The sequence below is a fragment of the Clarias gariepinus genome, chromosome 8 (assembly GCF_024256425.1).
Source record: "Clarias gariepinus isolate MV-2021 ecotype Netherlands chromosome 8, CGAR_prim_01v2, whole genome shotgun sequence".
Taxonomy (NCBI): Eukaryota; Metazoa; Chordata; class Actinopteri; order Siluriformes; family Clariidae; genus Clarias; species Clarias gariepinus.
The window spans coordinates 13,561,308-13,581,029 of NC_071107.1; the positions used below are offsets into that span (position 1 = coordinate 13,561,308).

A 19,722-nucleotide genomic window follows, 5' to 3' on the forward strand; every position below is an offset into this window, starting at 1 on the left:
CATTCAGAAAAATTAAGAAGTAGGTCACAATATAAGGATATTGTGTCCCACATAAAATATTACTGATCAATGGTTATCATAGAGCGCTTTTTCCAAAGTTTGGATTTAGTTAAATATATAATATGTTCAGTTTGATTACAAATTTTTATTGAATATAATATAAAAAATATTGCATATTAATATAAATTTTTAAGCATCAATTGGGCTTTCTCCAGGACCAGGCCTGTGGTGTAATAGGTGGGAGCAAAGTGTCCAGTCAGGCTTTGGTTGCGTTCTGCCCCCTAGCGGCTAAATGCTAAACGTGTTTCTCTCAGATGAGAATGAGGCATAGGAACCGGAGCATCGTTGTCATTCCCGTTTCCTGTCTTCCTGATCATTGTTGATTGTTGATGAAGAGCGAGCAGTGAGACCCAGGGGGCTGGATAGCGACATGGCCCGGGATAAAAAGGATCGAGACAGCTGGGGTGAGTGCTTTCTGACGGTTTATTGGGCTAAACACCAGCACCTGCGTGTGTGTGTGTGTGTGTGTGTGTGTGTTCCTGCCTAGACAACCGTGTTTCTATGGAGGAACAGAAATGCAGCAGAAATAATAATAATAACAACGCTAGATTGAAACGACGCGTAAAAGGATGGAGGTGTGTATTCACCAGCATTATTATGATCATTTGGGGATTATACATTGATCATTTTGATGTTCATGTAGCCCTGGAGCTGCAGGAGCCACAGCCCAGTGACACAGTTGTTTATTCACAGCCTGTCAGTGTGTGTGTGTGTGTGTGTCAACGGAGCAGGAGAACACAACCCAGGTCCTGGTGTGTGTTTTTTTCTCTCTCCCGAGGTGTGTGGTGTTTAACAGTAAAATGATCACACGAGACAGGTTGCATGTCCCTATGCAATAGTGTGTGATTAATTTACAGATCATCTCCCTCTCTCTCTCTCTCTCTCTCTCTCTCTCTGTAGTGCTTTTGGTGTTAGCTGGGATGTTATGCAATGTGTTTGTGCAATGTGTTGCAGATTCACTACTGTACATAATGACTGCGTAAATACGCAGGAATACGTGAAGAAGTTCACGGGAATGAGAAAGGGGAAAAAACCCAGCGACCTACATACAGCATAAATATGACGTGTGAATGTGTGAGTGCGCGCGCGTGCGTGTGTGTGTGTGTGTGTGCTTGGGCATGTTTTGCACGAAATGTCCCCATAAAATCAACACTGTCCGATATTCCTGTTCTTGTAAGGTTTTGTGGCTTTAAAACAATAACAACTACAAAAGCATATGAAGTAAATGTTTCCTTTTGGTTACTGATAAAGGCTTGGGATAGATGTAGCTGTAGGTATAACGCATTAACTGCACTGTGATGCATTAATCATTATTCTAAGGGAAGGCCTTTATGAGGATAGTAGGTCTAATGAATGTGGGGCTGTGGCCTATTGCACTATATGATAGGCCAAGGTGAGCGCGTGCGTGTGTGAGAGAGAGAGACTGTCTGACTATTGAGCCATATATCAGTGATATACAGGCAGCCCAAAATGTATACACAATTCAGGAAAGAAAAAATAGAATGATGTATATTATATTAATATAATATTAATAATACTATCATATAATGATTGTATATAGCAATCTATAATGTATGGCGATAAATCTAGTATTAAAATATTTTTTATTAAATACGTTTTTCTTTTCCTGAAGTGTGTGTACATTTTGGGCTGACTCTGTAGGATGAGTGAATATTAGCCAGGTAATTTAATGGCTATAGAACCTGTAGTATCACTGGTGCACCACCCAATTGTGCGTGCATGGTTAGACCAGCATTTTCCAGGACGTTGGCTGGGACGACATGGACCTCCTGACTGGCCACCAAGAAGTCCAGATCTTACTCCATGTGATTTATTTTTTTTCTTTGTGGGTCTACGCAAAGGAGGAGGTGAACAGGACACACTGGAGGACTTGGAGGTACGGATTTAGGAGGTTCTCAGCTATTTCCCAAACAACTTTCCTTTAGAAGACATTCCATCCATGGCTGTTAGAGGAAACTGCTTGATGCCAATGGTGCCTATGTTGAAATTTAATGATTTGCTTTCATTTTCCTATGTAATAGAGTACATGCACAATTTGTTTCAATACATTTGTATTAAAAATATGGACTTTATTATCAATTATTAATGCCTAGTTACATTTCACCCACCCTGTGTGTGTGTATGTGTAATATACATCATATATATATATTGAGGTCAATAAGTAATTGATCACCCTGTGATTTTGCAAGTTCTCTTACTTAGACATTATGGAGAGGTCTACAATTTTTAGCATAGGTGCATTTTCACTGTGAGAGACAGAATCTAAAAAGAAAAATCCAGAAATCACATTGTATGATTTTTGGACAATTTAATTGTAAATTACTGTGGCAAATAAGTATTTGATCACTTGCTTATCAGCCAGATTTCTGACCCTTAAAGTCCTTTTATTTTGATTTTAAATAGTCCAGCTACACTCTGCTCATGATTCTAAATTAGTAGCACCTGTTTGAGGTCGTTAACTGTCATAAAGACACCTGTGCACCCCACAATCAGCCAAGGTCTAAATAGATACATGGGGTATCAATGATGCTAAGAATGGTGAAGAATCAGCCCAGAACTACATGTGAGGAGCTGGTCAATGCCGTGAAGAGAGCTGGGACCATCGTTTCCAAGGCTACCATCAGTAATACACTAAGACGTCATGGTTTAAAAACTTGCATCGCACGTAAGGTTCCCCTGCTTAAGTCAGCCCATGTCCAGGCCCTTCTAAAGTTTGCCAGGGGACATCTGGATGATCCAGAGGAGCCATGGGAAAAAGTCCTGTGGTCAGATGAGACAGGATGACTGCACTGTATTAAGGAGAGGATGAACGGGGCCATGTATTGTGACATATTGGGCAAAAACCCCCTTTCCTCAGTCAGAATATTAAAGATGGGCTCGAGGTCCTTGAGAGTCAGAAATCTGGCTGATAAGCAAGTAATCAAATACTTATTTGACACAGTAGTTCACAAATAAATTGTTTAAAAAATCATACAATGGGATTTACGGATTTTTTTTTTTTAGATTCTGTCTCTCACAGTGGAAATGCACCTATGCTGAAAATTGTAGACCCCTCCATGATTTCTAAGTAAGAGAACTTGCAAAATCACAGGGTGATCAAATACTTATTGACCTCACTGTGTATATGTATATATATATATATATATATATATATATATATATATATATATAGTATAATGTGTGTGTTTTATGCATTTATGTGTTAGACACAATGATTATTCCAAGCTTCTGAACCACATCTTTCATTATATATGAGTATCGTAGCTGCAATGCCATCTATTACCAATTTCAACATGTTTATTTTAGTAAGGATGACTCATGACTCAGGAGTCTCAAGACTGCCCTCAGATGCTTATAATGATGTTTTCTTTGTCTTTCTGTCTCTTATTGGTTTGCCTAACATTTTAAAGCATAAGAATTCAGCTCCATCGTTCTCCTTTGACCCTACGGGCCTGAAGTGGGACACATTGGTATGAGATAAAGCAAAAGAGAGACGTGCAAACAGAACTGCCACTGCCAAAGACAATTCGTCATAACAGATTCAAGAAACAACCTAAACCACTTGGCGCCTCTGTTTTTTCCACATTTGTGTGGCAGTTAAATAAACACACGTTTGCATGTTTGCACGTGGGCATTTATTTAATCCTATTTAGGGATGAGAATAATCAAAACAACAAGGTTAAATGTTTAAGTAGGCTAGATCTAAGGTATATCTTTACGCGTTATAAAGTCAGACTTGAAAGAAAAGTCTGTGTTTAAAACTCTTACTATGGCAGGAATTAAGGATTTTCATTTAGGGATCTATAATTGCTTTGCCAGCATGACATCTGGGGCTTATACTATTCTTATAAACACAGAGTCTAACATTACCTCTCCTTGACTGTGAATGCTCAATGTGTCGAACAGCAAAGAGAGAACAAAGTGGCTGCAATGCCTTTCCAGATGTATACTGTATCTTTGGTTTTTCCATTGTAATATCATTTTAAGCAGAATTTCATCCTTACCAGGACAATAAACGTGTGCACAAAGGACTAAAAATTTTAGGAGTAGTAGTAGTCGGGAATAATTTGAGCCCTCTGTTGTCTGCAAAGCAGCTTGGAGTTGCAGTGATAACAGTGATGAGCGTAGAACTTCCCTACAACACACTACACCTGTTTTATTGAACTGCACGTGATTTGTGTTTTGTCTGCAAGTCTGTAAGTTTGTGTTTGAGCTGTGTAAGTCTGTGTTCTAAACTGGTCATGCATCTGATTTCCTTAACCAGACAAATGTAAACCGAGGGGGAAATGAATTAGCCACATCTATTTCCAAGAATTACCCCAATCATCTTTTTCCAAGGAATTACCTGATTATTCTAGCTGTAAACACTCTTAACCATCACACCCAGCACTTTATTGTTTATATCTTGTTTAGATGCAATGTCTTCTGCAAATTCCTATCAGTAATGTCTGCACCAAAATCATTAAACCAATTTCCTGTCTGTTCATGCAATTTTCTTTCATCCCTGTATGCTAGAAATGATGCATGATCAAATATGCAAACTTTCGCACTGATTTTTAAGAACAGTTCTGACCCATAAAGGCATGGACTTTACATGATTGCTGAAGGTGTGCTGTGGTGTCTGGCACCCAAATGTTAGCAGCAAATCCTTGAAGGCCTGTAAGTTGTGAAGAGGAGCATTCTTGGATCAGACATCGTTGTCAAATACATCCCCAAATCCGGGAGATTTGGAGGCCTTTAATTATTTGTTATGCTCCTCAAACCATTCCTGAACAATTTTGCCCATGTGGCACTGCAGCTTATCTTGCTAAAAGAGGTCACTGCTAGTTAGGAATACCTCTGCCATGAAGGACTTGCTGTGCAACAATGTTTAGGTAGGTGGCATATTATATAAAAATAACATCCACATAAATGCCATGACCCAATGGAGAGAACCTTACTCATAGAATCACACTGCCAGCTTACCTTTTTCCATAGTGCATCCTGATATGCTCTCTTCACCAGGTAAGTGATAGGTACTAACTACTGCATACCAGAAAAAATGCCATAAGCCTTGTCGTTTTTGAGATGCCCCAATCTAGTTGTCTGGCTCTCACCATTTTTGCACTTTACTAACTTTGACACATTAATGTTGAGAACTGACTGCCTACTTGCTGCCTAATATTGGTAACTCCTTGACAGATGGCCTTGTACAAAAAAGAAGGAAAAAAATTTACGGCGTATTAAAAATTTGGGATTTTCTTCATTTAAAATTAAAAACAAACAGAAAGTTCTACGGAACTAGTACACAGTCATGTTGGAACTGGTGTGGGGTTGTTTTTAAGTCATTGGGCTAGGCCCCTTACTTCCAGTGAAAGAAACTCTTAATGCTTGAGCATACCAAGACATTTTGGGCAATTTCATGCTCCCAAACTTGTGGGAACGGTTTGGGATGGTCCCTTCCTCTTCCAACATGACTGCGCATCAGAGCACAAAGCAAGATCCATAAAGACATGGATGAGCGAGTTTGGTCTGAAAGGACTTGACTGGCCTGCAAAGAGTCCTGACCTTAACTCAATAGAACACCTTTGGAATGAATTAGACCAGAGACTGTGAGCCAGGCCTTCTCGTCCAACATTAGGGTCTGAGCTGACAAATGTGCTTCTGGAAGAATGGTCAAAAATTCCCAGAAACACAGTCATAAACCTCGTGGAAAGCCTTTCCAGAAAAGTTGAAGTTGTTATTCTTAAGATGAACTGCAAGAAGTGGGCCAACATCATATTAAACCCTATGGATTAAGAATAGGATGTTACTCAAGTTCATATGCATGTGAAGGCAGGCAAGCGAATACTTTGGGCAATCTCATATAATGTATATATTGGAATATTTAATATTCAGGATTTTGCATTAGTTTTAATCCCTTCAAATTTCTTGTTGAGTCCTTATTGAAATATAAGGAAATTTGTGAAATTCACCATGATCAAGGTTTTCTTTGAACGGTGCCAGACAATATGGATGTAAGCTTTCTCATAAACACTGTATTTACACAAAAAAAACTAAACTTTATGTGTGTTTATGTTTTTTAACAGGGTCTTTTGTAGAAAAGCATGTATTTGAGTGGAGTTCTGAGGACGAGGAGCCGGATGGTAAGGCTCGGCCAGTGCAGGTTCTGGTGGTAAAGGATGATCACACGTTCGAGCTGGACGAGGCAGCACTGAGTCGTATCCTGCTGGCCAAAGACCTCAGAGACAGAGAGATAGTCGCAATATCTGTTGCTGGAGCTTTCCGAAAGGGGAAGTCATTTCTTATGGACTTCATGCTACGCTACATGTACAACCAGGTACAATCCAAGGGGTATTAATGTACAGAATCAGGTTAAAATCAGACCACTTAGGGGAAGGAATTGAGAGTAGGGAAAGGAGATCTCAGAGAGTGATGCATATAATAAGCGAGAGAGAGAGAGAGAGAGAGGATCTGGGAACTGATGAGATGCCCACTTCCAGTAACATCAGACATCAAAGATATCAGATTTCTGCCGTTAGTTATTTACTCGAGTTTTTTTCTATCGCCTTAGTATCACATTATTGCACTGGAATTAACACTATAAGGCATATACAGTTTACGGGATATGTATGATTGAATCTTGGTTTTGTTGAATGATTGGTTTATAATGTGTGTATGTGTGTGTGTGCGGTCCATGAGAACATGTGTCTGTGCTTGTGTGTACACAGGGAAGTGAAGACTGGGTAGGGGATCCTGACGAGCCTCTGACAGGTTTCTCGTGGAGAGGAGGCTCTGAGAGAGAGACCACTGGTATCCAAATCTGGAGTGAAGTCTTCCTGGTGGACAAACCAGACGGAAATAAGGTGCGATAGATAGGGACACAAATTAAACTATTTATTCCTCAACGTTTTCCACCAAAAGAATGACACTGTGCAGAACATTTTAGGGTTTGGTTTCAATCAGTTAATGTGATGTCATGTGCCAAGGCTCCACACACAAGACCTTCTGGTTATTGATTATTTTTTTATAACAGCTAGATAGAAAGATGGATAGAGCACTTCATTGATCCCCAGGGGGGATTTTTCTTTTTGCAGCAGCAGCAGTTGCAGCAGAAGTACATACAGTAGCTATACATAGTACTTTTACTCTTTATAGGTATTATAATTAATGTTGTAAAACATGCACGAGACGTTTTGTTCCTTTTATCACTTACCACAGCCTCTCTTTATTCTCTTCAAATTAATAGGCACACTAAGTCATTTTAGTTAGTTAGAAAAGGACAGCGCAAAACCCTGAGACCCAAAGACTTTCCCATAACAAAAAGCTGACACTGGAGACTCCTTCAATAAATCTTAAATACATTTCTTTTTCACCACATCAACAATTAGATATTTTTTCGTTTGCTACGTTACAAGACCAGTTTCTAATAATAAGGCATACATTCTATGAAGTGTCTGTTATACACTTCCCTGATTATTGCATAATTGATACCAAATTATAGCATAGTTAAACTCTCAAATCTGATTGGTAAGAAGGTGTTTTTTAAGGTGCAGCTTTGACAGTTGTGCCAGCCACACCACCACCACCATCACTGATTATTTTCCTATAATAGCATGTATGCAGCCTGACCCAAAGAAATTGCACACTCTATTGTTTTGTCAGCTTTAAATACAGTGCACAATGTGGTGCACTGTAATTATCCATGTGTGAAAATGATTCCTTATGGTTCAAGAACCCAGTTTTCATCATGTGACGCCCATGCCATCAGGGAAAAAGCCACTGATGGGATAACCTGGTTAATCTCTATTTTCAGGTAGTTCAGGGACTTCATTTTATTGCCAGATTATGGTGTTGAGCCTAGACCTGACCAACTAAAGGGACCCCGAATCATAACCCCTCCCCCGACAGGTTTGTACAGTCGGCACTATGCATGATGGGTGTGTGCGTCCCTTTCTGACGCACCCATCACTTTGGAATAGGGTCAACCTGGACTCATCAGACCACATGACCTTTTTCCATTTCTCCAAAGTCCAAGCTTTATGCTCCCTAACAAATTGAAGCCTTTTTTTCCAATTAATCTCACTAACCAGTGGTATCCTGTGGCCACCAAGCTGTTTAAGACCAAACCTGAGAACACCTGTGGAAATGCTCTTTTACTATTAAACATGATTTCTACTGTCCATTTTTTATGAAGCAGCTTCACCATGTGTGTAAAGCAGCACCTACATACTCACTCACTAATCGTCTATATCGCTTTATCCTGTATTCAGGGTCGCGGGGGGGCCTGGAGCCTATCCCAGGAGACTTAGGGAACGATACGGGGTACACTTTGGACAGGCTGCCATTCCATCGCAGGGTACACACACACACGAACAGGGAGAACATGCAAAATCAACACCTTCGGACCAATCTGATTTGAGAATTTAACAGCTCTAGGCTATAAAGGCCGATTTTCCTTATGCTGCATGTACATTTTCAATGCCTGTTTACTTAATGTTAATGAATGGAAAATTTTCCAAGTTTATTGCTACTTGTTGTGTGGCTTATGTTTCTTTCCTTGGCCTGTAGGTGGCAGTACTGCTGATGGACACACAGGGAACATTCGACAGCCAGTCCACGCTGCGAGACTCAGCTACTGTATTCGCCCTGAGTACCATGATCAGCTCCATGCAGGTAACGTCTAAGAACACACCCTCTGATGTGTTTAACATTCAGGCTGATTGCCTGTGCATTGCACATCACACAGACAGAAGTGCCGAGCTCGGGGCTGATCTCTCTTTACTTCGCAGGTGTATAACATATCTCAGAATGTTCAGGAGGACGACTTGCAGCACCTGCAGGTACGACCTCTTCTTGTGCATCTGTGGCTCACATAAACGCATGCAGTTTTTAAAAAACGGAAGCAACAGCATCTGCTTAAGCCTGCCTGTTCAAGCTCTTGAGGTTTCCAAGTCAAATAGAGTTCTCATACCAAAGAAAATTCCAAATGCATTTTGTGAAATTGAATTAAATTAGTACAACAATAAATGTCAGAAGAGAACATGATTTGCTTTGCACACTGGGATCTCTTGTGAAGTAGAGTAAGCATATTTTATAGATCATATACCTTTGTGGAACAACGAAACATTTTTTTCCGACCTCAAAGGAAATCCAAAACTCGAACCTGTAATTAGATGTTGGCGAGTGAAATGCACAAGCCTTGGAGGAACATGAGGGCAGGAGTCTTAGCTTTCTTTCCTTACAATTGTATGTGTGTGTTTGTCTTTTTGTGTAGCTCTTTACAGAATATGGTAGACTGGCCATGGAGGAAACGTTCCTCAAACCGTTCCAGGTATTTTTCAGCTACTGTTGTCTTTTGGGAAAGGAAGGAAAAAGGTTAAACTGGAGATTAATATTTGTGTAAGCTAAATATACTGTGTTTTTCTCAGTCAATGATTTTCCTGGTGAGAGATTGGAGTTTTCCATACGAGTTTCCCTACGGACAAGAGGGAGGGATGAAATTCCTGGAGAAAAGACTAAAGGTCAGACATGTCCTGAATCATTGCTGAGAGCGAGAGTGTGTGTGTGTGTGTGTCTCTCTAATTCGGATCGGACTGACTCGGTGGGTGGGTTCTGAATTGGCAGCGAAATCATATTGCATGGAGAACAATGCATCCTCCTTTGTGCTTGTATAAGACACTTTATGTAAGGTATTGTTCAGCAGTGCTGAAAATGTTTTGTTCTTCTAAACCTAATATCTTACTACAGTATGGCAAAAACAAATCAAAAACAGGTACTGACTTTTTCCCCATATTTTTTTGTTTTGTTTTAAACCAACTGTCAGCTAAAAGGCGTTCTTCCAGTAAGTCTACCAGCCAAGGCCCGACCCTTAGTTTAGAGACCGCTTAGTTTCTGAGATTGGACAAGACAACCAAAACAACCTATTTATAGTTAATTGTCATGCCCCAAAAGTTATCATTTATTTGAAGTAATCTGAAAGAAGCAAGGCAAAGTGGTGCAGTAGGTAGTGTTGACAAATAATAGCTCCAATCTCCAGTTTGGACTAATATCTGAGTATGATAAGTTCTCCTCATTTCCACATAGGGGTTCCCAGATCACTTCTTTATTTCTTCTACCTCCTAAAAGCACCCGGATATGTTTGCATTCTCTGCCTCATGCTCTGTATTCCCAGGGCACTCTTCTTTTACCGCCACCCTGACCAGTATAAAGCACTTACTGAAGATTATTGGTTAAATGATCTTTTAGCTTTTAACACTCAACACTAAGTAGAGTGGAAATCCAAAACAGCCATTTATAATGTTCCAGGGTACACTCTGGAAATAGTTTCTATTATCATTTGCATAAAACGTATATACATAAATTTCCCATAATTTTGACAAGAAAAAGTATACTCAAGAGTAGGTTAATTTTCTGCATACAACTAAGTAATGTAAACTAATTGAATGTACTGTATATGGCATCGCGGTAAGCACTGACCTGGCTCAGTGTGCGTGGAGTTTGCGTGGCCTCCCCATGCATGGTGGGTTTCTTCCCACCGTCCAAAGACATACAGATTAGGCAAATTTGTGTTTCCAAATTTCCTTTACTGTATGAGTTAATGTGTGTCTGCATGTGTGCTTGTGTGCCCTGTGATGGATTGGCAGCCTGTCCAGGGTGAACCCTGTCTTATGCCTCGAGTCCCTGTATAGGATAAGCAGTATAGAGAACGAGTGAATGAATGAATAAATGAAAGGTATTTTGGAGGCGGTGTCCTCATGGCTGTGTATTCATGTGTAGATTTCAGAGAACCAGCATGAGGAGCTGCAGAATGTGAGGAAGCACATTCACTCCTGCTTTACCAATATCTCCTGCTTCCTCATGCCACATCCCGGCCTCAAGGTCGCCACCAACCCCCACTTTGACGGCAGACTCAAGGGTATGTGCTTCCATCCACTCACATACACATAAGTATTCAAGCCTAAAAAAATAAATCTGTGAGCGAATGATGAGTAAATGGGACTGGAGGGTTTTCCGCAGCTTTCAGTGGACCTCAACCTTTTAGGTGTGTAAAGATTTTCAAATGCCAAATCAAACAAAAAAATTTATTCTGCCAGATTTATAATGTTGAGACTCAGAATTCCTCAGATGTTGATAAATACAGCTAATTTGTAGAGGCTCTGTTTAAACAGAACACATACAGATAGCTGAAAATGCCAAAATGATGAGTGAACGGTAAAAGGGCACCTCCTCACCCAATCTGTGCAAGATCTTCCAGTCATGCAGCACAGCTATTACAGTATGTTGACTAGTTATGTGCCAACTCTTTCTCCTTTTTCCTCTTTTTGTATTTCATTTGTCTTCATTGAAGGGCAAATTTTATTGGTCTAAATCATTGGTCAGTCATTAATATATTATATCATTTATATCATAATTATATCAACATAGGGGTTATAATAGGAAAGAAAAAACATGAATTTTTAAGAATACCATTGTATAAATGCTTTCCTAAATGATTTCCACACAAATTAGTTTATATCCAATCCAATAAAAAATAAAAAAATTAAAAAAAACATCCCTGATGTTCCTGGGTTAGGCTCTGCTTCAGCCTTGACTTTTACTACATCCATTATTGAACAGGAATAAATAAACATGATAATCAGCTGTCTGAAAGTGGAAACTTTAAGACCACTACAGATTGTTTGATGGCTTTTTGTGACTTTGTGACTTAGAGATCGATTCAGAGTTCATCGGTAACCTGATGGTGCTGGTGCCGTGGTTACTCAGCCCCACAAACCTGGATGTTAAAGAAATCAACGGGAACAAGATTACCTGCAGGGGGCTGCTGGAGTACTTTAAGGTGACAAAGTTTCTTTTAATAATCTGCCATTAGGTGGAAAGAGGCTATACAGCTTTTATCAGTTTTTAAATTACGATTTTATGAAGGTCGCATATGTTTAAGAGCAAGTCAAAGGCTAACATCTTACTACACTTTGTTGACTTTCAGGCTTATATAAAGATTTATCAAGGGGAAGAGTTGCCTCACCCAAAGTCCATGCTACAGGTATTGTACACATGTATCTACTTACCCAGCATCAGTTGCACAGAATTTTGAAGGTTGTTATTTTAAACTATGGGAGTGCATTATTGCATTTCGCCACAGTAATTTGCCAATGAGTACATTTGTCATAACTTATATCTAATTACATTTACACTGAAAGGTCCCATATCTTACTATTTCTTTAACATTTGGGTCTCTCAGAGCTCGCTAGAAATTTGCCTGTTAAAGCTTTAACTAAAATACTACTCAAATAATGCATTTCTTTTTTTTTTATACCTCAACCTGTATTTGAGCCATTTCCTGCCAATATCGCCAAATTTCCTGGGAATATCGCATTTGTATGAGGTCACATTAAGGGGAAACCTAATTTGCTAGTTTAAACCTAGGGTAATACAAAAATAGAAAAAAGTATGGTAATTAACTTTTTTTTTTACGCTCACAATTTTGTTTGCACCTGCACACTGGGGTTACTTCCTCTTATTACTTTTACATGTTACAGAAAGCAAACTGCATTGTCTCATGTTACTAAGAAACTAGAAAAAGCTAATTCCTCTGTCTGGATGAGTTTCTAGCCTTACATTTGACTATTAAATAAACTTGAGACCAGGGACGTCTTCCAAAAAACGCTAAATAAACCTTACCTCACCAACAAAAACAACAACAAATAAAGCAGCAAACAAATAAGCAGAAAACCACATTATCAACTACCTCTGGAATGTCCATTATACAGTACAAGTCTCTGCATAAGTTGTTACTATAGAAATCAGAGCCTGTGCATCAATATAAACCTGATGTCAGCTGTTATAGTAATGTTATTTTATTTCGACCAATCAGAATCGAGAATTTAACAGCAATATACACTTACCTAAAGGATTATTAGGAACACCTGTTAAATTTCTCATTAATGCAATTATCTAATCAACCAATCACATGGCAGTTGTTTCAATGCATTTAGGGGTGTGGTCCTGGTCAAGACAATCTCCTGAACTCCAAACTCAATGTCAGAATGGGAAAGAAAGGTGATTTAAGCAATTTTGAGCGTTGCATGGTTGTTGGTGCCAGACGGGCCGGTCTGAGTATTTCACAATCTGCTTAGTTACTGGGATTTTCGCACACAACCATTTCTAGGGTTTACAAAGAAAGGTGTGAAAAGGGAAAAAGATCCAACTTTGACTGACATAACCACTCGTTACAACCGAGCTATGCAGCAAAGCATTTGTGAAGCCACAACACGCACAACCTTGAGGCGGATGGGCTACAACAGCAGAAGACCCCACCGGGTACCACTCATCTCCACTACAAATAGGAAAAAGAGGCTACAATTTGTACGAGCTCACCAAAATTAGACAGTTGAAGACTGGAAAAATGTTGCCTGGTCTGATGAGTCTCGATTTCTGTTAAGACATTCAAATACTAGAGTCAGAATTTGGTGTGAACAGAATGAGAACATGGATCCATCATGCCTTGTTACCACAGTGCAGGCTGGTGGTGGTGGTGTAATGGTGTGGGGGATGTTTTCTTGGCACACTTTAGGCCCCTTAGTGCCAATCGTTTAAATGCCACGGGCTACCTGAGCATTGTTTCTGATCATGTTCATCTCTTTATGACCATCATGTACCCATCTTTTGATGGCTACTTCCAGCAGGATAGTCATTTCAAATTGGTTTCTTGAACATGACAATGAGTTCACTGTACTAAATTGGCCCCCACAGTCACCAGATCTCAACCCATCTTTGGGATGTGGTGGAACGGGAGCTTCGTGCCCTGAATGTGCATCCCACAAGTCCCTATCAACTGCAAGATGCTATCAATATGGGCTAACATTTCTAAGGAATGCATTTAGCACCTTGTTGAATCAATGCCACGTAGAATTAAGGCAGTCCTGAAGGCGAAAGGAGGTCAAACACCGTATTAGTATGGTGTTCCTAATAATCCTTTAGGTGAGTGTAGTTTTTTTGTATTGTATAGTTTTTCTGTATTTTGCTTAATTATAATGTTCATCTGACAAACTACATGACTGGTAAGGTTAGTAAATAACATAAAGCCTTAAACGTGTAATGTGTAACTTTTCTTTTTAAACAGTACACCCAAAATGTGCAACGTCAGTATGTGATGCTTGGACAAATAAATGTCTTGCTGTTACGTCAGTTTGTATGATCACGGCACTATGATGCCCAGGCGAGGTTAAATACTTTTACATGAGAAATATGCATGTGGACAGTGCTGTTTTTGTTTGAAAAGTCTATCTGACTTAAGTTACTGTAGCATCTAATGGGATATTGTGGTCTTTTGTGTGCAGGCCACTGCGGAGGCGAATAATTTGGCAGCTGTTGCTGCAGCTAAAGACCTGTACAACAAAAAGATGGAGGAGGTGAGAAACCTAGCAAAACCTGAACACTCAGCATCTTCTCATACCGCTCATCATGCTGCGTTAAAGTCAGGAAGAGATAGGATTTTGGATTTTTGATAAACTGGGTTATTAAAAATAAATGAATGAATGGATGAAAATGCACAGCAGTATCTACCTTTACATTGTGGGATAGGTAGTGCTGTTGCATTACATTTCTAGGATGCCTGGTTCAATCCTGAGCTTACGTTTCTGTGCATATTCTTCTTGTGTGTCTCCATGGATTTCCTTCTAACTCTTATAAACATGCTATAATGGGTATGAATTTATACCATGTGTGCATGGTGACATGTGGACTGGCATCGCATCCTGGATGTATTTTCAGTTCAACCCCAGTGTTCTTGACATGGGGTTTGGATCCGTTAAACCCTGAACAGTGTAAAACTGAGGTTAAATGAATGACGCATATGATTTCAGATTCGCACTACCATTACTCATCCCCTTATCCTTGTATATCAATCATCCTTTACTTCCCATAACAGGTGAGTGGGGGCGACCGGCCGTTTTTGGCCCCGAGTGAGCTGCAGTCTCGTCATGCAGCGATCCGTGAGGAAGCTCTAGCCGTGTTCCGCGGCGTGAAGAAGATGGGTGGCGAGGAGTTCAGTCGCCGCTACATGCTGCAGCTGGAGGCAGAGATCGGCGAGCTCTTTGTGCAGTACATCAAGCACAACGACTCCAAGAACATCTTTCATGCAGCACGGACGCCCGCAACGCTCTTTGTGGTCATCTTTATTATGTACGTAGCGGCGGGCATCACAGGCTTCGTAGGCGTGGATGTGATCGCCAGCGTATGCAACATGGTCCTGGGTTTCGCCCTCATCACGCTTTGTACCTGGGCGTACATCCGCTACTCTGGCGAGTACAGAGAGCTTGGCGCCCTCATAGACCAGGTAGCCGGAGCTCTGTGGGACCAGGTGAGCTAACTGCATTTTATCTTGTCTATCACAGACATAAAATACCACGTACCACAATACATACACACATAACTTTTCAAGTATCAGTTATGAAACAGAGGTGAGTGTAAATCACAAAGTAATTTTTTTCTGTTTAATGCCTAGAACTTAAAGCCACTTTTATTTATTGTCTGATCTAATCATAAACTGTGTTTGAGTACATGTACTAATCTGATTACTGTAGAAACAGGACATAGTACCACCTTCATGTTTTATGTTGGCGCTTAAGCCATGTGAATTTACAGGCCGAAGTCTGCAAAACCGAAAGGAACATCTACTAGCAGCAAACACATCTTTAATGCCTTCTTGTTCTTTCCCCTTAAGCGTCAAACTGTAGAATATCAGAACTTGTGAAGCATGCAAGATGCAGGACATCTAGTCCACCACCAGAGGGCCACAGACTCACTTTGTTCTATGCAGCTGTCAAAAGTCTGAATAATAAGCTTCTGAATGAAAGAACCCAAGTTGGAGACCAGTGCAAGAAAATGTAACCCAAGATTATGGGTTCTGACATTTGACTGGCTTTCATCTTCTTGTACTACAAACATGGTTCAAAATTGTATACAATTCCCCTTTCGTAAATCATCATGCCCTGTGCCTTAAAAAAAATCCCAAATTTACCGGCATATGTTGTTGCATTCATTTTCTTCTTTTTTCCTCTTTTTTCTTTCTCTCTCTGCTGTAGGGAAGCACTAATGAGGTAAGGGCATAAAAAGTCTCGTATACCTGAAATTAACCACACAACCAAGATTAAAATCAATGCTGATCATTGTCTTTTCCTCTCTCACAGGCTCTGTACAAGTTGTATAATGTGGCTGCCAATCATAGGCAGCTGTATAACCACGCCTTCCCCCGACACCAGACTGAGGAACACCCTGAGCAGGACAAGAAGAGAAACTGAGCAGGCGCACACACAAACACACACACAAACACCCACTCTGTTGAACAGATGCTCCAGCCATAACACACTTGAGCTTTTTGGATCATGCACGTGACATCATGGGCAGAGAGAAAAAGAAAGCAAAAGAGGGAGAAAATGTAAACAAGTTTACATTATTGTTAATCAAGGAACAAAGGTCAGATCTAGTTGCCATGGCATCATCGACTGTAGCTCATAGAAATAAGTATAACCGATGGTAGCTCTTGGAAATCCATTAATGTAGATTGGAATCTCAAGATGGAGATCCAGGTCAGGCTGGATTTTCCACCAACATGATGTTGGCACTGATTCAGGGAACAATCATTTTATAATCCACTCCCCTTTCCACCGGGTTAAGATCCAAAGAAATATTCAGAATTTCCAGAATTAGTATTATAAAGTTCTATCTCTTATTATAGAACCTTGTAATACTAATGTCATAAATTGTTACACATCACAAACACTTTATTTACAAAGATTATATGCAAAATGCCATATACATGTGGCACTTCATTACACTCACCGGACACTTCACTGGGTACTAGGGATGGGAAACACCAGGGCCCACCTGATACGATATCATGTTATTTCAGTGCAGATTTGATTTTGGTGTATTGTGATAGTGTTCTGATTTTATAAATATTAAATATTCCAGTTATTATTTAGAATTCTAAACAAACATAGCAAATAATTTGATCCTACTATGCACCCATGATGCTGTGCTGTCTACCAAAACATGAATACAGGTAGTCCTCGATTTACAAAGATTCGAGTTACGAGTTTTCCACAGATAATAACAGCCCGCGGTTTTAGAAACATTCGTAGATGCGTACAAATCGTGGAAGTAAATTGTACAAAAAATAGACACTGCAGTGTACCAGATACCAATATTTACAATTATATATAATATTTTCAGGTGTATGTGAATGTATAAAATGTCTAAAGTCCGGTATATTGTGTGTATTATGTATATTGTGCGTGTGTGTGTTGGAGGAGAGAAATCAGTTGGCCTCACGGGTTTCAGTAAATCAGTCCAGAAGCATGATAATAGAAAATGGCTGTTCTGTTAAGCTACTGAATCTTGATGGTGAATAATCCTAATTTTGGAAAATGAACTCTGTTTCGTATTGGACTATTAAAGTGGAAAACAGCTCTGAGACAAAATGGCGTCCAGGATTCCCCTCACGATTTAAAGGGGCACTGTTAAACACTCTAACATTCAAATGTTCTTAGGCGAGGTTACAGTTTTTTGCCACATTATGGCAGTGTGGGGAATAGGGACAGATTTAGTCAAGTGAATTGATATGCTTTACTTTGTATATTCTCGTCAAAGGCATACTAGACTTACTTTGTCAGACTTAAGAACAAATCTGACTTACGAACGCATTCGTAGGTCGTGGATTACCTGTACTTTAAAGCATAGTACGGTCATAGAGGAACTACAACACATTAGAAAAATTTCCCCCCCACATCTATACTAGGTACACTTGGGAAAAGTAGATTAAGCCATGTACCTATGGTGAAGGCGATCAGCTGAAGTTCAAACAGAACAGGGAGGAAAGGTTGTTGATGTCAGGCAGTTATGAAGGCAAAAAAAGGATCCAACCCAGTACTAGCAAGGTGTACCTAATGAAGTGGCCGATGAGTATATAGCATTAAAATAAATAAAATTGTTCCCATTCAGTTAGTTTGAATTGCAAATAGCATGCTCAGTTGTTTGTAATACGTTTTTCTTCTCTTTTTTTAATTACACTAATTTGACACTGTGCTCGTTTTATTTAAAAAATGACTTTAAAGATGGCTGAAGGTGTCATGTTGGTAAAATGATTGCAGGCCGACTACAATTTTCCATCCAAGAATTACCTCTAGTGGTGGAAATGCAGCATTCTCAGATTAGGCACTGGCACCTTTTCGGTGGAAGAGGGCTGCGATTATAACTACTGCGCCCACACAGAAACTGCACATGTGGATGGTCTCGTGTAGCGGGTAACAAGGTGGTGTTTTATGTTGTCCAAATAGTTTAAATCTCTTGTGTGATTTAAAAAGTGAACTAATGCCTCCTGGATGTGAGGTTAAAGGTGCAGGGGGCAAGATGATTTTCTTTTCCAACCACATTCACATTGCAGCACTTTTTAGCACTTTTTTGCTAAAGCTGAAGTCACAAAGTTTTAAATGGTTTCATTGAACCAATTTTAGATCTGATTTAACATTTTCACTTAAGTCTAGTTTTTCTTTTATAAGTTTATGTTTCATCCCATATTACACCCAAGCAGTGTCTGAGTGATTGTATGAATGTTACACACTTTAGACTAAAGGCTTTACTCTGGTCTATGCCATGGTGATTTAAAGTGCTATGATATTTATAATTTGAGAACTAGAAATAATTGTATCACAAAATATAGAACTTAGAGTTATATTTGGCAGACATCCCTTTGGGAGCGGGCGTGATTCTAATTCCTTTAGCAGCCTTGCAAATTTGTCAAGAATTCATTTTGGAATAGGCAGAATTGGTCCAAGTAGTAAGAACTTTCTGTGGAAATAGCCAATGTTTCTTTTTCCGAGGGAATGGACAGGATTTTGCGGAGAGTGGCAGGACTGAACAAAATTAAACAATCCAAATTACCATGATAAATATATATAATATGGAGAGCTACAGTTATCTAACTACAAAAGTATAAACTTCATCAACGCTCCCCAGAGAAAATGACATACCAATCCCACATAAAATCCCTTAGATATGTATACATCCCATTCCGTAAAGTCACACTCTTTCTTGATTCCATAATGTAAATATAAATCTTACCCTCTGCACTTTTAATATACAAATACATCAGCATCCCTGTAATTAAGGGCAAGTTTTGTGTGTGCTTGTAACTGAACTACGTTGAGTTGATGCTGAAGGTATAAGGGTATTATGGCATGGTTCTCTGAAGTGTATATGTGTTGTGGTAAATGAGCTTAAGCTCTGATGACTGATCCATCACAGTTAAGGAGGGTTCATTATAAATAAACATAATCTAAAACACTTCTGCTGTTCTTGCCGTACATACACAATATTCACACACGTACACACAGCACTAAAAAGCAGAGAAGACTGTGCTAATGGCTGTGGAACACTATCCTGGCTGGGTTACACTTATACTGTTTTATTTTGTAACAAGTGTCTTGTTTTATGTTGAATCCAGTGCTATTTATAAAGAATTAAATATTACATGTTTAAAAACTTAAGTCGTTGTTAAGGTGAGTGTTTGCAGTGTGCGCATCTGTGTGTTGTCATGGCCTGCTGTGAGCCAGGAAATGCTGCAAATTGTATCCCATCCACTACAGCTCATAAATTCAGGTC

The 19,722-nt window shown here is 39.6% G+C and overlaps 1 protein-coding gene across 1 annotated transcript; it reads left to right on the plus strand.

Annotated features, from left to right (window-relative positions):
• The first annotated feature begins 315 nt into the window (after positions 1-315).
• Positions 316-19,712, plus strand: atl1 (atlastin GTPase 1). Its single transcript, XM_053502798.1, has 14 exons — positions 316-464; positions 6,150-6,400; positions 6,792-6,926; positions 8,632-8,736; positions 8,853-8,903; positions 9,338-9,394; positions 9,492-9,584; positions 10,840-10,978; positions 11,772-11,899; positions 12,047-12,103; positions 14,400-14,471; positions 14,990-15,421; positions 16,146-16,160; positions 16,251-19,712. The coding sequence occupies exons 1-14, from the start codon at positions 431-433 to the stop codon at positions 16,359-16,361; spliced, it is 1,680 nt and encodes a 559-aa protein (XP_053358773.1). The 5' UTR covers positions 316-430; the 3' UTR covers positions 16,362-19,712.
• The last annotated feature ends 10 nt before the right edge of the window (positions 19,713-19,722 follow it).